This window comes from Gadus macrocephalus, chromosome 23 (assembly GCF_031168955.1).
Source record: "Gadus macrocephalus chromosome 23, ASM3116895v1".
NCBI lineage: Eukaryota > Metazoa > Chordata > Actinopteri > Gadiformes > Gadidae > Gadus > Gadus macrocephalus.
This window is the reverse complement of record NC_082404.1, coordinates 16,030,559-16,050,080: the sequence shown is the minus strand read 5'-3', so window position 1 is coordinate 16,050,080 and position 19,522 is coordinate 16,030,559. Positions and strand designations below refer to the sequence as shown.

The window sequence follows — 19,522 nt, the reverse complement described above, 5'->3', positions numbered from 1 at the left end:
GTGGCAGAGTACACTCCACTGCACCACTGAGGCGATGAAAATTCACAATGATTAATCATCAATAAAGGATATACATGAGATTAAAATGTATGTGTGTTTTTCCATTATTTCCCTTATGTTTTATTTCATGACGACCAATAAAAAACAACAGCGTTACCCCTTGTGTTTTATTTGATAAATATCGACAGTGTTACCCCTTTTGTTTTTCTTCATGACGACTAATAAAAAACAACAGTGTTACCCCTTGTGTTTTTTTTCACGACGACCAATAAAAAACCACAGCGTTACCCCTTATGTTTTTTTTCATGACGACCGATAAAAAACGACAGTGTGACCCCTTATGTTTTTTTCACGACGACCGATAAAAAACGACAGTGTTACCCCTTATGTTTCATTTGATTAAAACGACAGTGTTACCCCTCATGTTTATTTCATGACGGCCGATAAAAAACAACAGAGTTACCCGTTATGGTTTTTTTCTTGACGACCAATAAAAAACAACAGTGTGACCCCTTATGTTTTTTTTTCATGACGACCAATAAAAAACCACAATGTTACCCCTTATGTTTTTTTTCATGACGACCAATAAAAAACGACAGTGTAACCCCTTGTGGTTTTTTTCATGACGACCAAAGAAAAACAACAGTGTTACCCCCAATGTTTTTTTTCATGACGACCAATTAAAAACAACAGTGTTGCCCCTTAAGTTTTTTTTCATGACGACCAAAGAAAAATGACAGTGTCACCCTTCATGTTTCATTTGATAAAAACGACAGTGTTACCCCTTATGTTTTTTTCATGACGACCGATAAAAAACGACAGTGTTACCCCTTATGTTTCATTTGATAAAAAAGACAGTGTTACCCCTCATGTTTCATTTGGTTAAAACGACAGTGTTACCCCTTATGTTTTTTTCATGACGACCGATAAAAAACGACAGTGTTACCCCTTATGTTTCATTTGATTAAAAAGACAGTGTTACCCCTCATGTTTCATTTGATTAAAACGACAGTGTGTGAAAAACAACAGTGTTACCCCCTATGTTTTATTTGATAAATATCGACAGTGTTACCCCTTTTGTTTTTTTCATGACGACCAATAAAAAACAACAGTGTCATAGATCGCTACCTAGCAGAGAGTTGTAAGCACTTTCCACCCTTTTCAGTGGAGGAATTGGACTACCCAAGCAATGTTATACTTAAAAGGACCAAGTAAGTAACTGAATTAACTGTCCCATATTTCCAACTGCATTTGAAGTAGACGTTGAGACTCACAAAAAATGGACGCTATAGGACAGTGATCATGATTTGTCTCAATATCAGAATAACAACAATGGGTCAAATAGCAATGGCTGGTGGAATGGCATGAAGTAGGTCTGTATATGCAGTGTAAGCTTGTCCAGGCCCTGCAAGTCAGGATGTAGGCTATGAAACTGAATGAAAAGTAGGTAAATAGGTAGTGGCCATCCCCAAAATGCACCAGAATACAGGAAATCAAATGTATTAAATTAAAAAAAAAATATGGGGGGGGGGGAACCTAAGACCCCTTGTCTTTTACTGTGCGCCACCAACATGTTTGATCGCCAGGCGCCACTGAGAATGACCAATGGAAATAATTCTCTGCACAAACAACAAATACATTTTAAAAAGACACACCATGTGAAGTTATTTGCCAAATAAGATTTGAAAAGCTTTGGAAGTTTATATACAACACTATTTACATGGTTTCGGAGTAGTACACTTTGACATTTTAATACAGTTCAGCAAGAAAGGCGACGAAGAATAAGAAGGGGGCGTTCCAGTCTGCGTAAACGGGAACTCCCACCACACGAGAACGCCCATTTGTGTCTGCAGCGCAGCGGGATGATATTGTAACAAACTCGTATCGTGTGCGCGCGCGCCCGCCTCCTTTTCGCTCAGTGTTGTCGTCATCAGTCGGCGTCAGCGGGGTAAACAGTAAACAAGGAAGGACGAGGTGGAGTTCCGCGTCCACTGCTCTAAGAGGCTCTCCAAGCAGGCACATCAATCTAATATATATCCGGATAAAGCCGGCCTGTCGAGGGGTGGTCGACATTATTCTGGGACCGGATTTGGTGTGGATCGGATTGCCCTCATTAAACTAATGTTAGCCCGGTGGTAACGTTAGTCAGGCCGGGTCGGGTTTGTACTACAGCCACAGATATTGCGCAAAAGAAACCATTTGGATCCTCGCAGACTTTCCAGATCCACAAAGCGATGGTGCTGTCCCTGGTGGACCTGTGTGCCAAGGAGGTGGTGAGAGACCACAGCTCCTCTCCCTCCTGGCTGTGCTGCGTTCCCCGGGAGCTGTACGACGCCCTGCTGCGGGCCGCCTGCTCCGGCGGCCGGCCGCTGGCGGTGGGCGAGCTGGTTCAGCGCTGGCCCGAGCGGCGGCTTAAGGTCGGGGACCGCCGGATCTCCGGACTCAACCCGCCCAACAGGCTCTGCATCCAGGCCCTGCTGCTCGCCGTAGTGCGGGGTCTCTCCGACCACAGGTGAGTTTACTGATATGGGATTGGGGACCATGGGTTAGATTAATCCAAGCAGATGTAGTCCCTGTTTGGGTCATGTGTTAACTGTGTGTCTGTGTGTGTCTGTGTATCTGTGTGTGTGTCTATGTATCTGTGTGTGTAACTGTGTATGCGTGTCCAGGTCCATGCTGCAGGTCCTGGACCTGTGCGGTCTCCAGCGGGACGAGGGGGGGGACCCCATGGGGGGCTGGTCCCTGACGGTGGCCCTGTGCTCCATGCTGGTCCAGGCCCGGGCCGGGGTGCAGGCGCGGAGAGAGGGGGGGCTGGCCCGGCGGGACGGGGAGGGCGAGAGGAAGAGGGTCCTGGCCCTGGAGCGAGAGAGGGAGGGGGCGAAGAGAGAGAGAGCTCCACGCAAGAGAGAGAGGGAGGGGGAGGGGGAGGGGGAGGTTGCCATGGAAACAAACGGCGGCGAGGGCAGGGGGGCGGGGAGGACGGAGGAGGAGCAGTTGAAGGGAGTGAGGAGGAGGATGGAGCAGGAGCGGAGGAGAGGAGGAGGAGGAGGGAGCAGTGGGGAGGAGTCGGCGTCCAGGGAGGGCAGTCGGGAGGTGCTGCTGCAGGTCAGGGCGGACCTCTTCGTCAACGCTCGCTCCTGGGAGCGGGTCCGCACGGCGCTCTCCGGCCCCGACCCCCTGCGGCTCTCCTGCCGGTTCCTCCGGGTGGAGGAGCTGTCCGTCTCCAACACCAGGCGCCTCCTGGAGCTGGCCCCGCCCCGGGGCCTGCTGGGGGTGGACCTCCGCTACAGCAGCCTGGGGATGGAGGGCCTGGCCTCCCTGCTGCCCCTCCTGGCCTCCTTCCCCGCCCTGGGCTCCCTGCGCCTCCACTACTGCAACCTGGAGCTGCGGGGGGACGCGGCGGGGCAGGAGGAGGTGCTGAAGGAGGTGGCCCTGGGTCTGTCCCGGCTCCCCGAGCTCCGACGGCTCAGCCTCACCGCGCTGCGCCTCCCCGGACACCTGCGCCTCCTGCTCAGGTGAGGAGTGGGTTATTGTATGTTGTACGTCCTGGCACTTAAACTAGTACCTAGCATTGTGTAGCGTCTTATCCTGGCTATCTGTGTTGTACACGGGGAATAGGTTAACCTAGTGATGGTTAGTACTTGGTTCTATGAACATCCTAACTGTACCGACAACGATATACTGTAGTCCTCTTTCTTTTCACAAATTGTCTTACTGTGAGTGGTTCAGGATAAAAGCGTCTGCTAGATGCACTAAACGTAAAGGTAGATGGGGAGGAGGTGGGAGGGGAGGATGGAAGACTCGGCTTTGATGAATGTTGATCTTTGAAATGCGTTTCTCTCTCTGCTGTAGTCGGGTGGGGCGATTAATCGAATTTTGATGTCAATTTTAGTGTCAAACGATCCCAAAATTAACGTAATCAAGTTTTTTTTATTTTTTTATTTTTATGATTTTCCCATAATCGAGCAGCCCTCAGCTGTACTTAACCGAGCCATGAGAAACATACCATTTAAAAGCTTTCCCGAGGGGATGTGAGAGGTGTCTCTGAACGTGTGCCCCCCCCCCCCCCCCCCCCCCCCCCCCAGCTCCCTGGCCCGGCCCCTCCACGTCCTGGAGCTCCCCTACCTCAGCCTGAGCCCCGCCGACCTGGCCTTCCTGTCCTGCTCCCACCACGCCTCGTCCCTGCAGCGCCTGGACCTCAGCGAGAACCGTCTGGACGCCTCCTCGCTGCCCTCCGTCCGCCGCCTGCTGTCCTCGGCCTCCTCCTCCCTGCTCCACCTCACGCTGAGCGGCTGCGGCCTCACCGACGGCCTCCTGGGGGCGCTGCTCCCCTCGGTGACGTGCTGCCGGGCCCTGCGGAGCCTGGGCCTGGCCCTCAACCCCCTGTCCCTGGCCGGCCTCACCCGGCTGGTGAAGGGCGCCCTGGGCATGGCCTCGCTGCGCCACCTGCTGTACCCCAACGCCCTGGAGGAGTACCAGCCCGGGCTGCCCGAGCTGCCCTCCAGCGCCCAGCTGCTGGACTGGCCCCTGGACGAGCTGCAGGACGCCAGCGCCACCTCCAGCCAGCTGCACCGCCTGGTGAGGGAGGCGGGCCGCACCGACCTGGTGCTGACCTGTGACCTGCTCAACTACCACCACGACCTCCTGGACTAGACCTAACTACCACCACGACCTCCTGGACTAGACCTAACTACCACCACAACCTCCTGGACTAGACCTAACTACCACCACGACCTCCTGGACTAGACCTAACTACCACCACGACCTCCTGGACTAGACCTAACTACCACCATGACCTCCTGGACTAGAGAGACCTCCTCCTGGACTAGAGAGACCTCCTCCTGGACTAGGCCTCATGGTGGACCAGAGAGACGTCCTGCTCTCTTGTTGAAGATCACAAAGTGCCTGACAGCAACCAGGTCGTTTTCATGGCCTTTTTTAAAAAAGAAGACATTTTTAAAAAACAGTTTCCATGAGATGTGATGTGAGACCCTGGACTGAACTCGTGCTGAGAGTCGACTCCTGTCCTACCAGGATTTTTGTCCGCTAGTTTTACTGCATGAAGCCTGGAGAGAAGAGTACTCAACACTAAACCATGTCTTGATGTAACATTACAGACTACGGGTTTGACCCTTTTAAACCTTTGATCATGGTGCATTTGTTCATACATTAGCGATTAGGCCGTTCATATTGTAAAATAGTTTACATGTTATAAACGGTTTACAATGCCAACCGCTTTGTTCAGCATCTTTATTCATCAGGAGTCGTTGATTAGTTGAAGTTCCAAATCAGTACTACACAAACTACACAAAGTACTACACTATTAGTTGAAGTTCCAAATCAGTACCTGCTCCACAATAAAAGCCCTGCTCGTGGAGCTATACTCCACAATAAAATACCTGCTAGTTGAGCTGTACTCAACAATAAAAACCCTGCTAGTTGAGCTGTACTCAACAATAAAAACCCTGCTAGTTGAGCTGTACTCCACAATAAAAGCCTTGCTAGCTGACTTGTTCTCCACAATAAAGCCCAGTTCAGACCAAAGATTCACCTCGCAACGGCTTGCAACTCGAAACTCCTTACGACGAGACGGGCTGCGACGTTCTAAAACTGGGCCGTTCACACTGGCTGCAACGGGCTGCGACGCTAGGTGGTTTCCCTAGCAACTGTGAACGCTCTGGCACAGCTGAGAGCCTCAACAGCATCATTTGCGTAGGTTGGGTTAGATTAGTTAGGTTTGCGATTAGTTAGGTTTGCAATTAGTTACATTTTTATTTGGCTTGAGAGTAGGCTAGAGTTACTGTGTTTAGTCATTCTCCGGATATCGGATATTTCAATCGGATATTTTTGTGCTGGAGTGGACAGTACGGTACCGGGACGGAGTAAGGCCGTGACGTACAAGTTGTTCTGTGCTGTGATTGGCTGAAGAGAAAAAGTTAAATCGCCGCGTTCTAAAACTGGACCTTGCGATTTGACATGTTCAATCTCTGGCGACTCCTTGCAACAACCCGTTCACACCGCCCCTGCGACGTTCTAAAACCGTCTCGTTGCAAGCCGTTGCAAGGTGAATCTTTGGTCTGAACTGGGCTTAAGGCCCAGTTCAGACCAAAGATAAGAATTCCCGGTTGGGTCATCTGTAGTACTCCGGCTGTGATTGGTCCAGCAGGAAGTAGCGCCTGGAGGGGGGCATGGCGTCCAGCTGACATGGGGGCGGGGGCGGGGGCGGGGGGGGGGTAATTAGAGTCATCAATATGATCAGTATTGTTCTGATATTTTTCAATACACAATATTATTCAATGTATTTTCACCAAATCAATATGTGAGTGGTACTGTGGTTTCATTATGAAGGTCAGAGGATTCGTCTCTGGAGGAAGAGACGCCAGGCAGGAGGACTTAATGCTACTGTGCTGTTCTGATGCACCCACAACTGTGGAGCAGTGCGTGTGTGCGTGTGTGTGTGTGCGTGTGTGTGTGTGTGTGTGTGTGTGTGTGGGTGTGTGTGTGTGTGTGTGTGTGTGTGTGTGTGTGAGAATTGTAATCTCAAAGACGAGGTGGTGGGCTGGCGGTCTGAATACTAACACACCAACACCCAACATCAAACACGCCACTGGGGGGGGTCTGTGTGTGTGTGTGTCTGTGTGCGTGTGTGAGACTCACCAGCTGACCCTCCGTCACGCGAAGCACCGACGTGTCTACACTACAGGAAGGAGCCTACTACTATTTTCATTCACGTTTGAAAATGTCACTCGTGTCGAAAATAAGACAGACAAATTCAGATCGTATAGTTAAATCCAGTCTACGGATAAATAATTTAACTTAATATATAATAGTTTGAGAAACATGGAAAAATAGCCGCTTGCTGAGTTCTCAACGTGTCCTGGGTCATACGTGATACTCCCTTGGCTGTAAGTGAGGTACCGAGCTGGCGAGCTGCCAAGGGACTTTAAGGGGAAATAGGCCCTCTCTCTTGCCCCTAAGCATGGGATCACCCTACCCCTCCGAGGGAACGCACAACTTCTAGGGCTAGGGCTCAAGTCTAGGGCTAGGGGGAATAATAGGATGGGGCCCTAGTTACTATTGCAGCCCTTCTAGGCGCTATAAATGTTATACGATGTGGTTTGAATTAAACAGCACATGACCAAACCATTAATTTTAGAAATCAACTCTATTCTAGTCCTCTCTTCTGGTGTGCGTGTGTGTCACGCACACCAGACACAAATCAGTACTTTCCTATAGAGCGCACTCTATAGGAAGGTACTGATTTGTGTCAATCTGACAACGTTGCTCAATCAAGTATCGCTTAATCAAAGAGTCCCGATTCTCCCATGAATGGATTCCTATTCCCCCAGCCCCTGCTTGCTCTGCCCTGAGTCAAACCCCTGCATCCAGACATCGTAGCTCTGTTGCTTTTCTTGCATTTCATCGACATTTGGCCTGCAGATGGAGTTTTAGTCTTCAGAGAGTCGGTCTGAAATGTTGGTAATCGTAAGTGTCTTAAGTCATCGTATGACGTGTGTCTAACCTGAGAACCATGTGTGTGTTTATCAGAGGGTCTGATGAGCCGGGTGTTGAACGCGGAGGGGGCAGACAACGGTCTGGATGTGGGGGTCAGCCTGTTGACCTTTGGGCTCCTACCCCAACGTGTGCGTCTACATGGAGAAGCGGAGGATCCTGACCCCGGAATGAGGCGACGCCCTCATCCACAAGACCTCCGTCGACTGTCCTTCAGCAGCCAGGACATGACCTTCCCCTCGCCCTGCTTCGACTTCGGGGAGAAGGTCAGCAGATATTTGCGTTCTCAAAATGACAAAATATCTGTATTGTATATTAACAGAAAAAAATTTATCAAAATTGAAGAGATTGATAATCTGGGAAACTACAAAAATCACAGCACATTATCGGTCCCAAAATTGTTCAATAAAAAATATGAAAATGGTTTGATTTTGATTGACAAGGTGTGTGTGTGTGTGTGTGTGTGTGTGTGTGTGTGTGTGTGTGTGTGTGTGCGCGCGCGCGCGCGTGCGTGTGTGGGGTACTACCTGGAGGACTGCATCCAGCTGACCCGCCGTCCAATGACAGCAAGGGTGAGGAGGGAGGAGATGAGGACGTAAGGAAACCTCTGTACCATGTAACGGGAACTACCATCTAAGGACCTGGTGCATTACCACAGGCCTGCTGTCTCTGAACCAATCAGACAGCAGAGTTCGCCAGATAGGCTAGGCTCTGGCAAGCTTAGCCTGTCTGTTTAGCCTGTCAGTTTAGCCACCTTTTAACTTACTTTTTGTTTTTGTATATGCGTGTGTGGTTAAAAAAGTCAGACTCCACTGTTGTGTGTGGTAATATCCTCCCTCCACACTGATGAAGGGGTGAATGGAGACTCCACTGTTGTGTTGGAGGTAACGTCTCCAGAAGACTTGGAGGATTTAAACTGAACTAACGGGAAGAATCGTCTGAACACACGAGAACGTTCAGTTGATCGACTGAGTTGTTTATTAACATTATGCTTTATGAACAATTACAAATCATAATGAATGAACATGTTGACTTGTTGTTCCCAACAGAACACAAAGAAACTATCTTCTGTTTTAAGTAATTTACAACATTGTTACCCTTTCCCATAGAACCCTTATCATCATTCATGATTATGTTGTTAAATCTGCTTTAAATCACATTCCATGTCAGGCATGGCAAAATATAAACTGATTTTGTATTCCTTTAAAACAATGTTGAAAATATATTAAATAATGTAGTAAAATAGCGTACCATCAATCAACAATTAAAACACATTTTACATCAGAAAGTAAATCTTTGTTCAACCTGCTTAACCCAAAGGAAGATCTTCCTTTCATGGTTTATGCTGAACCTTTCAGAACCCCAATAAAATGCAGCATTTGGAGTTCAGTGGAGTATTTAAATCAATCACAAAGTGTTGTACTTCCACTGAACGGGTTGACCCCTCAGAGCAACAACAGCCGCTGCTCAACAACCCGATGCACTACAGGTACGTCCATGGGTCCACAGGTATTCAAACGTCCCCCTAACAGCTGGTCCTCAACAACGTCAGGACTGTGAGGACCCCCCAGACCCAAGCGGCCCCCTCTAATCTGACGCTCAGCAGCCCAGCTGAACACAGAGAGGGCTGAGAGATGAACCACGAGAGAAACTGATGTTACCTGCTGCTTACCACCGGCACACTGACCTGATGTGGGTTTAGATCCATGAAGGATGTGTGTGTGTGTGTGTGTGTGTGTGTGTGTGTGTGTGTGTGTGTGTGTGTGTGTGTGTGTGTGTGTGTGTGTGTGTGTGTAAATAAGTCTGTGTACTTGTGTGTGTGTGTGTTTATAGAGTGCGATGTGTTTGTTTGTGTGCGTGTGTGTTACTTTCTATGTACTTTTGTGTTTGTTGGTTTGGGTGTGTTTATGACTGTCTACATGTGTGTGCTTTTCCATGTGTCTGTGTGTGTTTGTGTGTCTACAATGGACACTCCCAGAGACACTGAGCAACCACTCCTATGTAACCCAACCCCAGGGAGGAGGACCTCCTGGGTGAAGGAGGCCTGGAAGGTGTGGATGTGTGTCAGTGTGTCTGAGGACCCTCCTCCTCCTGGGGACACTCTGTAGAAGGACAGAGAGCCAGCGGGCCGGTCCAGATACACTACTACTCTGTTAGAGCAAGGGGGGGGGAGACGTATGGATGTTGAACTACCGTTGTGATAGGCAGTGTAGAGAGCAGCATCAGTGTCGTCATCACAAACAAGACTCCAGGACTTGTTGTTCAATCCAAGCCTGCTGTCATCACCCGCTCCTCTCCTTGTCATTCCTCTGTATACCACTCCTATATCAACCCATCCTCCCCACTCTACCTCCCAGTAGCAGCGGCCAGTCAGACCCTCTCTACACAACACCTGCCCCCAGGTGTCAAATCTCTCTGGGTGATCCGGATACGACTGGTCCTCTTCAACCCGCGTCACCTTCCTGCTGTCCTCAGACAGAGAGAGTCGTCTGTGGGCTGTGTTTGGGTCCAGTGTGAGTTCACAGGCATCTGACGGGAGAAACATGATTAGGCTGCTAAACCAATATTATTCATTATAATTATCATCATTATTAAATAAACAGCATCACCAGCTCTAATTGAAATCTAAGATGAAACACATGCATCATTCAAAACATGTTAACATGATTATTATGTGCTATAGCTAATGTAACGACCGGAATTAAAACAAAATGATAATTATTATAATAGTGACAAGATGATAGTATAATTTAATAGTTTTTGAATATAAAATAGACATGTAATTATGATTTACAGTATCCTGATTATTATGGTGTTATGTCTAATGTTGTAAAATCATCACTCATGATATAATCACAGCAATTATGTTAATGTTTATACATGTAAGATACATGATGTCAGTCATCAGCTTCATTCCCAGATATCTGAATGAACAGACGTCACCTCCTGCTGTGTGGATGGACTTTCCCTCTCAATCGTTAGTGTGCATTGTGATGAATCAAACAGACACTTACACTTCTTTAGAGCTGGTTTCAGTCTCCACACTCCACTGTGCTCCACACTGGGGGGGAAACAAAGTGAGAGCAGCATGAAACATTCACCTTCATCATCTGCTGTCTCATCACTTTTCAGAGGGTTGAATCCTTGTAGGAGAATGGTGAGCTGTCCTCTCCATACCTGAGAGTGTCCAGTCTCCAGGGTGGATCCTCCAGTCCAGCAGAGAGCAGGGCAGCTCCTGAGTCTCCTGGGTGATTGTAGCTCAGGTCAAGCTCTCTCAGATGGGAGGGGTTGGAGCTCAGGGCTGAAGCCAGAGAAGCAAAGCCTTCCTGTGTGACCAGGCAGCCAGACAACCTACACACACACACACACACACACACACACACACACACACACACACACACACACACACACACACACACACACACACACACACACACACACACACACACACACACACACACACACACACACACACACACACACACACCATGCTAGCAGTTAACAGGACAGCAACCCCTCACCCTCACATCAGCTGGCCAGTGTTCTGTCAGCTACAATAACCTGTTAACTCATAACACACTAGCAGCTAAAAAAGACAGCAAAGATAAACAACCCTTCAAACTAACATATATTTTTTTATGTTCCTGAAATCCTCGTCCTCTAAAGTTCTGTTCCTCCTCTGGCCTCTCATTCTCCCATCTGTGGTCCACTGGCATGTTGAACCCAGCCTACAAATGAATAATGATGCTCAATCTGTCAGGGATCTTTAGCCCAGCTCAGACCAAAGATTCGCCTCGCAACGACTTGTAACAAGGCTGTTTTGGAACTTCGCCGGGGAAAAGTTGCAGCAGTTGTGGTAGAAATTAATGATTATATTCTATGGTAAACCATGAATAATATTAGGCCTATATATCTAATGGTAGAAAACATTTAAAGCGTCTCTGGATTCTGATCCAGGGCCTGACACGGTGCCACAGAGTCTGGGGTCAGGGCGCATGTTGGAAGGAACCCACCAGAGGAGCAGGAAGCTACAGGGTTAATGCGTGCTGACCGCAGCCTGGTGTCCTAAATTATTTTGTTGACAATTTGGTTCGACGAATTTATGATTGATTGTGGGCGGAAACCTCAAACAAAGAAACTGTTTTGTGTGTGTGAATAAAGAGGAAGCCGCGATCCGTTGACCGCCAGTGCTTTGCAAACCAATGCGCCTTTATTGATGCTTATTTGTGGGTAGCAATAAAGTCTCTGTCAATACTTGCTCCGGACCCCTCGATTTATTTTCCTCTCTCTTAAATTAGTCAAAGTGTTTTGTGTCAAATCGCCAGGTCCAGTTTTAGAACACAACGACGTACCTATTTCTCTTCAGCCAATCAGGACACACCACAGAACAACTTGTACATCATGGCCTTACTCCGTCCCGGTCCCGTACTGTCCACAGTATATGTTAGCTATAAACTTTGTTATGGTTACATGCGGCCATTCCCACATGCCCCCATTCAGACACCTTTTAGTTGGCCTACTGCCATTCCGACAGTCTACCAATCAGTGGCGCCATCTTCAGGTCAATATTGGGGGATTGTAATTATTTAGTTCAAATGTGTTCAACCAAAAAGTGCCATTTCAGTATTATTTATCTGTAATTTATTTGATTAATTACAAATTTTGTTCGTGATGATGTATGAAATAACCCATTCCATCAATTGACGACTGCATTTTACAAGTGTGTTATGAGCACTTGTAAAATGCACTCATTTAACATGCCCTGGGAATGTATAAATATTCTTGAAATTTAAAACTGGACCATATATTCATCAGAGTTGGATTAAACTCAATGCAGGACAACTATTGGAGTGGATTGGACGAACATTGGAACGAAATTAATTGTTTGGAGTGCTGCGGCAGAACGAATCAAGGAATGGGCGCAGTATCGGCCCAAAAGCAACAGGCCTGCAATGCCTTTTACAAAGTAGGAAGGCGAGAATATAGCCTAGTCCCCCCCCTTAAAACACAAATTCTCGAAGGGGATCAATAAAAATAAACGAGAGTTACGTATGTAACTACGGTTCTATGAATTCTGGATGACCGCCAGAGGCAGTGCTTAACACTGGATGTTATCCATCGCGCATGCGCAGGTCGAGTATTTAATATCAACAAAGTCACACGTGACCGGGGATGACGTCGGGCCGCCCGTCTATATAAGGCCACGTCACTCTCCAAGATGTCCCTTCAGAATCTTCTCGCAAGATTCCGAGTGACAGAGAACTCTGGCGGTCATCCAGAATTCATAGAACCGTAGTTACATACGTAACTCTCGTTCTATTTCATTCTTACTGACCGCCAGAGGCAGTGCTTAACACTGGATGACTATTACCAACGTAGTCACGAGGAATCCTGTACCCACCTATTAGGAAGGGCCTGAGGGTTCCTGAATAACAGCTGCAGCCACTGCGTGGTGAGCAGCTACATTGACCCTGTAAAATCGGGCAAAGGTGCACGCTGAAGCCCAGGAGGCCGCGGCACAAATCTCACCTAGAGGCACTCCTTGTAGTGCTGCCCAGGAGGTGGAGACACTCCTGGTGGAATGGCCTCTGATCTTAAGAGGCAAAGACAGTCCTCTTGACTTGTATGCCTCCTCAATTACCTCCACCACCCACTTCGAAAGCCTCTGTCTGGACAGCGCTTGCCCCTTCCTCGGGCCCCCGTAGCAGACAAACAGGCCATCAGACTGACGAAAACCGGCAGTTTTCTGTATGTAATATCTCAAGGCTCTCACTGGGCAGAGTAGTTCTGCTGAACTAGCTTCCTCATCCGGTGGGTGTGAGGGGCCATAAGCTGCTAGCTCTATGACCTGATTATAGTGGGCCGAAGACAGCCTCTTTGGAAAAAAAGATGGGTTAGGCCACAGTGCCACCCCTGTGCCATCTGAGTTCCAGCGTATACACTCTTCACTCACTGACAACGCATGAAGCTCGCTCACACGCTTGGCTGACACGATCGCCAGAAGAAAGGCCACCTTCGCCGACAGCCATTTCAGTGGCGCCTGGTCCAAGGGCTCAAACGGGGGGAGACGGAGGGCTCCAAGTACCAGAGGTAGGTCCCATGAGGGAACCTTGACAGCCCGTGGGGGGTTCCTCCGCTGGGCTCCTTTAAGAAATCGGGTCACCAAAGAATGAGACCCCACCGTCCGGCTATCAACCTTAATGTGCCTGGATGAAATGGCAGCCACATACACTCTTAAAGTGGAAGCAGATAGCTTCCTTTCCAGTAAGGACTGCAAAAAACGCAGTATCATTGGCACTGAGGAACACTTCGGTACCTCTTTCTGTACCTCACACCACTTTGCAAATATCTTCCACCTGTTAGCATAAAGTGCCCTGGTGGAGGGAGCTCTTGAGTCCATAATGGTTTGAACTACCTCCTGGTCGCATTCCATTATAAGTGGATCAGGCCCCTCAAGGGCCAAACCCATAGCTGCAGGCACTCTGGTCTGGGGTGCCAGATGTGGCCCCCCAGCTGTGAGAGCAGGTCCCGCCTCTTCGGCAGGCACCATGGATCTCCGTCTAGCAGCCTGTACATTACTGGAAACCAAGGTCTCCCTGGCCAGTTTGGGGCAACCAGCAGGAGTCTGTGGTTCCCCTTCTGAACTCTGTGTAGAGTTAACCCTATCAGTGGAAATGGCGGGAAGGCATAAAGGAGTTGACATGGCCACGGATGTGCCAAGGCATCCTGTCCCATCGGACTCGTCTCTGACAGAGAGAACCAGAGAGGGCAATGTGTTGTGGACTCTGAAGCAAACAGGTCTACCTCTGCTGTGCCGTATTTGCTCCAAATTGCCTCTACTACCTCTGGGTGGAGTCGCCACTCCCCCGACGGAGGTTTCTGGCGTGAAAGAAAGTCTGCCACCGTATTCTGTGGCCCTGGAAGGTACATAGCCCTGAGGCTGGAAAAGTAAGGGAGAGCCCATACAAGAAGTTGCTGTGCAACCTGTAATGACTGAGCCGACCTTGTGCCCCCTTGGTGGTTCACATTGTAGACAGCTGACTTGTTGTCGCATCGTACCAGAACATGTCTGCCCCTCAAGTATGGCAGGAATTGGTGGAGCGCTAAATAAATAGCACGGAGCTCGAGCACATTTATGTGCTGTGTCCTGTGCGGCGCACTCCAGAGCCCTCTCACTGCCCTGTGCTGCCACACTGCCCCCCAGCCAGAGAGCGAAGCATCGGTCACCACCACTTCGCGGCGTGAGGGGATCAAACCTAGTGCGACACCTTTGGCAAGATATGCCCTGCGTCTCCAGGGTTGTAATGCCAGGAGGCATTGACTGGACACCCTGACCTTCCTGGATCCGTGCAACCTTGGATCTAAGTGGAGGCCATTGGTCCAAATTTGGAACGGCCGCAAGTGAAGGAGGCCCAGTGGCACTATTGACGTTACTGACGTCAACATTCCCAACAGCCTGAGAAAAAGGCTGTACCTTACCCTCCTGTCCTCCCGAAAATGCAGGAGGATCTGGAGTATGGCCTCTACCCGCCGTGGAGACGGGAAGGCAAGCATTTGGACGGAGTCCAGGGTTATGCCAAGGAATAATACCTGTTGGCTGGGTATTAGACAACTTTTGCCGTAGTTGACTGTAAGACCCAACCTTCCCACATGGCCTAGGAGGGCTGTGGTGTTCTGCTCTGCCTGTTGCCGGGTTGGAGCGCAAATAAGCCAATCGTCCAGATAAGGGAGGATTTGTATTCCGGTGGCTTGCATTGGTGCGAGCGCTGCCCGCATGCACCTTGTGAAGATCCGTGGGGCTAGGGATAACCCGAATGGGAGGACCCTGTACTGGTAGGCCCGCCCTTCGAATGCAAAGCGCAGGTATGGCCTGTGATGTGGTGCTATCGGAACGTGAAAGTATGCATCCTTTAGATCTATTGATGTGAACCAGCTTTGCCGTGCGACGGCCTGGAGCACTTCCGCTGTCTTTAGCATGTGAAAGGGCAATACTTTCAGGCCCTCTTGGGGGCCTGGAGGGGGGAAACCCCGACCCCCGACCCCTCTGTGCCTGTGGTGCTGGCCTTGTGGGAGCCCGACGGGGTTGATAGGGTCGCTCAGGAGCTGGTGAGGTCCTGGAATAACCACTAGGACGTGCTAGCGGCAGAGGACGATTGGTGCCATAACCTTGTGGAGGCTGCTGCCTCGGTTGAGATGCAGCTCCCCGAAGGCAAGCAAACTGCTGCCGTGTCTGGTTAGCCTGGATGCCACGATCCAAGGCCTGTTGTGCTGCTGGGCCAAACAGCTCTCCCGGAACTACGGGGAGAGTGCGAAGGGTCCTCCGGCATGGCTCTGATAATGGGGACTGGGCCAGCCATACCTGGCGGCGAGCCAGCGTAAGCGACGCCATCAGCCTACCAAGCTCTCTGGTCATGAAGGCAAATGCCTGCAAAGACGTGTCACTTAGACTCTGCACTGAAGCATCTGCACTGGATGATTGCAAGGACTGAGACAGGGCCAATATCAAATGGGACAAGGAGTTCCCGATACGGCCCATACGTGCCGCTGTGTCGTAGCACTTTGTTAACAGGTCATCAGTGATGCGACACTGTGGCCTGGGACAGCGAGCATTCGGCCTCAACACCTCTTCTGGTGCCACAATGAGGGAGGCAATGGTCGGCTCTACGGCTGGCATTCGGTCAAGTCCATGCTTGCTGGCATTCTGCATTGAAGCCAAGGCCCTGCCGTCACTGGTGTGATGAGATAGAGATCTGGGGTCTGGCCAGCATCTGTGAAGCTCCTTAATATATGGCTGGGAGGGAGGCACAGAAAAAGTATCTTGTGGCGGGACACGCCTAAAGAATGCACTAGCTGGAGCGATATCTGCTGGAGCCTCATCCAACCCTAAGCGTGCCAGTGCCATTCGGACCACTGGCTTAACCGTGGCCGGGGAAGCTTCTGAGCCTGCCCTAGACCCACTCCCTACATGTTGGGAGCCGCCTGCAGAAGCCTGGGTAGAAGCCTCTACCTTGCCCTGTCCCGGCCTGTCTTCATAGAACTGACTACAGGAAGCCCTCGTAGACAGAGCATTTCCGTCCCATTCTGGTGTAGTTGGAGCCTCAGCCTGAGAGATTGACGCCAAACTGACTGGCTGAAGGTTATAGAGCAAACTCTTAATCTCAGCGAACTCTGACACTAGCTTGTCCACTTTGGCAGCATAACCGTCAGCCTTCCTAGCCTTCTTCCTGGGCGGGGCAGCCCTGGGTGGGGAGCGTACTCGTACCACTGGTTCTCTTCCAGGCGGGGGAAGCTCACCTTCAACCTGAGGTCCTTCCACCTCGGCTAGTCTTGCCACTTTCAGCCCATGTGGCATGAAACTGCAATTCATACATTGATTGTCGGACAGCCCCTCTCTCAGGTGGACCACACCGAGGCATGTGGGGCATTCATCATGTCCATCTAGGGCTAGCAGTGGAGCCATGCAAGTGCGGCAACCATGTGAGCCTAACATGTTGGGGGAAATAAGCTATCAAAAAATAGTATATTCCCAGAGTAAAGTAGTTACTAATGGGCGAAAGCACCCAACAGTAATAATTTAACAAAAGTGCAGCAAACTGCTCAACGTAAGAAACTCAAACTAAAACAGAGTTCTGTTTTCTTTTTTTCAAAATGAATTAATTTTTCTTATTTACCCATTAGCCTCAACCGTAATGGGGAGCTTCTGCTCTTTAATTCCAAATAAGGGAGTACACGCTCTAACGAGCGAAAACACTCTGGGAGCCTTTAATTAACTTAAACGAAAGTTGCCACAAAAGGCAGCAGACGCCGGTAATGGCAATCTCCGATGCAGCGAGGCAAACAAAACAAAACGTAAGCTTAAGCGGGTGCCGAAAACAGAATCCCCTTATCTTACTTAACTTTAAAGCTAACACAGAGAGAATACTTACCTTAGCAGCCTCGCTACAGCTGATGAAGACGCTGTGTTAGTCTAGCGTGAGCCGAGCTCACCGGCGAAAACACCGGTATGCGGCGTTCAAAACAAAGCCGAGCGTGACAAATCGCAGCCCTTGGAGGACGAATTCGTGGCTCCAACCATGCGGTTGCAGGGCTACCAGCAAAGAGTCACCGGCTTATATTGCTTTTATTCAAGCTTATCTCTTACTCTAAACCTGTATTCGCTACTGCGAGAAGATACAAGGGACATCTTGGAGAGTGACGTGGCCTTATATAGACGGGCGGCCCGACGTCATCCCCGGTCACGTGTGACTTTGTTGATATTAAATACTCGACCTGCGCATGCGCGATGGATAACATCCAGTGTTAAGCACTGCCTCTGGCGGTCAGTAAGAATGAAATAGAACCAACAGTTTTTGCAAATAGAAATCTTGTTACAAAGAATGGCGTAGGCACCCTGTTTATGCTGCTGAATAGGCCTGAAGTAGGCCTGATTAGGCTTCAAATTCTCGGCTTTCTAACTCGCCGTCCTCTCCTTATCAGGCTTTTTTACACTAACAAGCCGGTACGGTCACAGCTTGGTACACCCGGCGATTTCACCGTCTTATATTATAAGTTTCCCGTGTAAAACCGATGGGGTCAAATCCCCCTACCATGGGTCACTGGAGAAGGCGGGATGGGATGTGCACGGGGTCTAGACCTCTTAAGAATCATTTGCATGCTCCTGAATGTTTTGATTTTTTTATGAAGGAAGACACCCGCATGCAAGAATGAGTTCACGTAGAGTGTAGGCTGCAAACGCGATTAACTATTTAGTGCCAAAACACCAACATATTTCCCGACAAAAGCCTCCAAGGACAGTTTCTCTGCGTCTCTCTTGTAGAACGAACCATCTTTCAACTTCTTTGTTCAATGCGCTTACGTGATCAGCAGCTCGCGGTGTCACTTATTCTCCAGTTAGAACTGCTCTTGATGATATCGCTGGGTTGTCTCTGTGGAGACAGCGCAGCAACACCTCTACCCAAGCCCCCCACCCCGGAACCGCTGACCCGTCGCATCAGAATGAAACCCAATAAACCTCCCGGACCCTAAATGTGTGTGCAGGGTCCGGCAGGGTAAATTGGGGTGCTAGCTCAAGTAGACCCCGAAGCCGCCGCCAGGCGCGTCCATTTGCGCCGCCATTTGCGCCATTTGGAATTTCAGCCGCCGCCATACAATAATTGTATAAGCCAAAATAAGCCGCCATCTGATAAACTTTGGCTGAGCCAGCTAGAATTATTTGCATCAAGTAATAATTCTATCACATAGTAGGGCGTTGACTCTGAATGTGGATGAAGTATTGATCAGACAGCGATTTATTAGAAACCTAATAAACCGTTGGAACACGCGAGAACGGTAACCATAGCAAAGCCGGTAAACAAACCTAGCGAAGCCCAATCCAGGACTTACTGAAGGAATTTAATGGTCAAAATATTATTACTAAATATTCGAATATATTCGAATATTAATATTAATAAACAAACAAACTTAGAATTTTATACAAAAAAAAAAAAACAGCCACAAACGAACTTCGAATTTGATTTTTGAAAAAAGAATTCAGCCATTTGTAGCCATGAAAAAATTGGCGGCTGCAGCAGCCATTTCGATTTTTTGCAGCAGTTTGAACTGTCCCACTTTTAGAACGTTGCGGCCCATCTCGTCGCAAGGAGTTGGAAGGAGTTGCGAGTTGCAAGTCGTTGCGAGGCTAATCTTTGGTCTGAACTGGGCTTTAGACACGTGTCGTCTGTTCTATTAGATCACAGCCCACCTAGTCCTGGATCATCCCTTACTATTAAACAAACCCAAAGACACATTTAACCCTAACCCTGACCTGAGAGTTTCCAGTGTACAGTGTGGACTCCCCAGTCCAGCAGAGAGCAGCTTCACTCCTGAATCCTGCAGGTCGTTGGTATTCAGGTCGAGCTCTCTCAGACTAGAGGAGTTGGAGCTGAGAACTGAGGCCAGAGCTTCACAGCATCTCTCTGACAGATGACAGCTATTCAGCCTTCACACACAAAATAAAAAGATCATGTTACTG

The 19,522-nt window shown here is 49.2% G+C and overlaps 2 protein-coding genes across 3 annotated transcripts in view; one reads left to right on the top strand and one right to left on the bottom strand.

The window, feature by feature from the left end:
* Positions 1–1,885: 1,885 nt before the first annotated feature.
* Positions 1,886–5,232, top strand: si:ch73-174h16.4 (leucine-rich repeat-containing protein 14). The gene is made up of 3 exons (XM_060045541.1): positions 1,886–2,512; positions 2,670–3,515; positions 4,086–5,232. The coding sequence occupies exons 1-3, from the start codon at positions 2,235–2,237 to the stop codon at positions 4,651–4,653; spliced, it is 1,692 nt and encodes a 563-aa protein (XP_059901524.1). The 5' UTR covers positions 1,886–2,234; the 3' UTR covers positions 4,654–5,232.
* A 3,235-nt stretch (positions 5,233–8,467) lies between these two features.
* Positions 8,468–19,522, bottom strand: part of LOC132452743 (NACHT, LRR and PYD domains-containing protein 12-like) — a 30,794-nt gene continuing 19,739 nt past the window's right edge. For both annotated transcript variants that reach the window (XM_060045516.1, XM_060045517.1), the window contains exons 10-13: positions 19,316–19,489; positions 10,690–10,863; positions 10,527–10,573; positions 8,468–10,041 (exon numbers count right to left, since the gene is read on the bottom strand). In XM_060045516.1, coding sequence (XP_059901499.1) covers positions 9,428–10,041; positions 10,527–10,573; positions 10,690–10,863; positions 19,316–19,489 — 1,009 coding nt within the window. In that variant the 3' untranslated portion in view covers positions 8,468–9,427. The remainder of the gene's footprint in view (positions 10,042–10,526; positions 10,574–10,689; positions 10,864–19,315; positions 19,490–19,522) is intronic.

What these genes read in the sequence shown, in the direction of transcription:
- si:ch73-174h16.4 (XM_060045541.1), top strand. Translation starts at nt 2,235, where the DNA reads ATGGTGCTGTCCCTGGTGGACCTGTGTGCCAAGGAGGTGGTGAGAGAC. An exon ending in CGGGGTCTCTCCGACCACAG is followed by an intron (nt 2,513 to 2,669) that starts GTGAGTTTACTG and finishes ATGCGTGTCCAG; the next exon opens with GTCCATGCTGCAGGTCCTGG. An exon ending in CACCTGCGCCTCCTGCTCAG is followed by an intron (nt 3,516 to 4,085) that starts GTGAGGAGTGGG and finishes CCCCCCCCCCAG; the next exon opens with CTCCCTGGCCCGGCCCCTCC.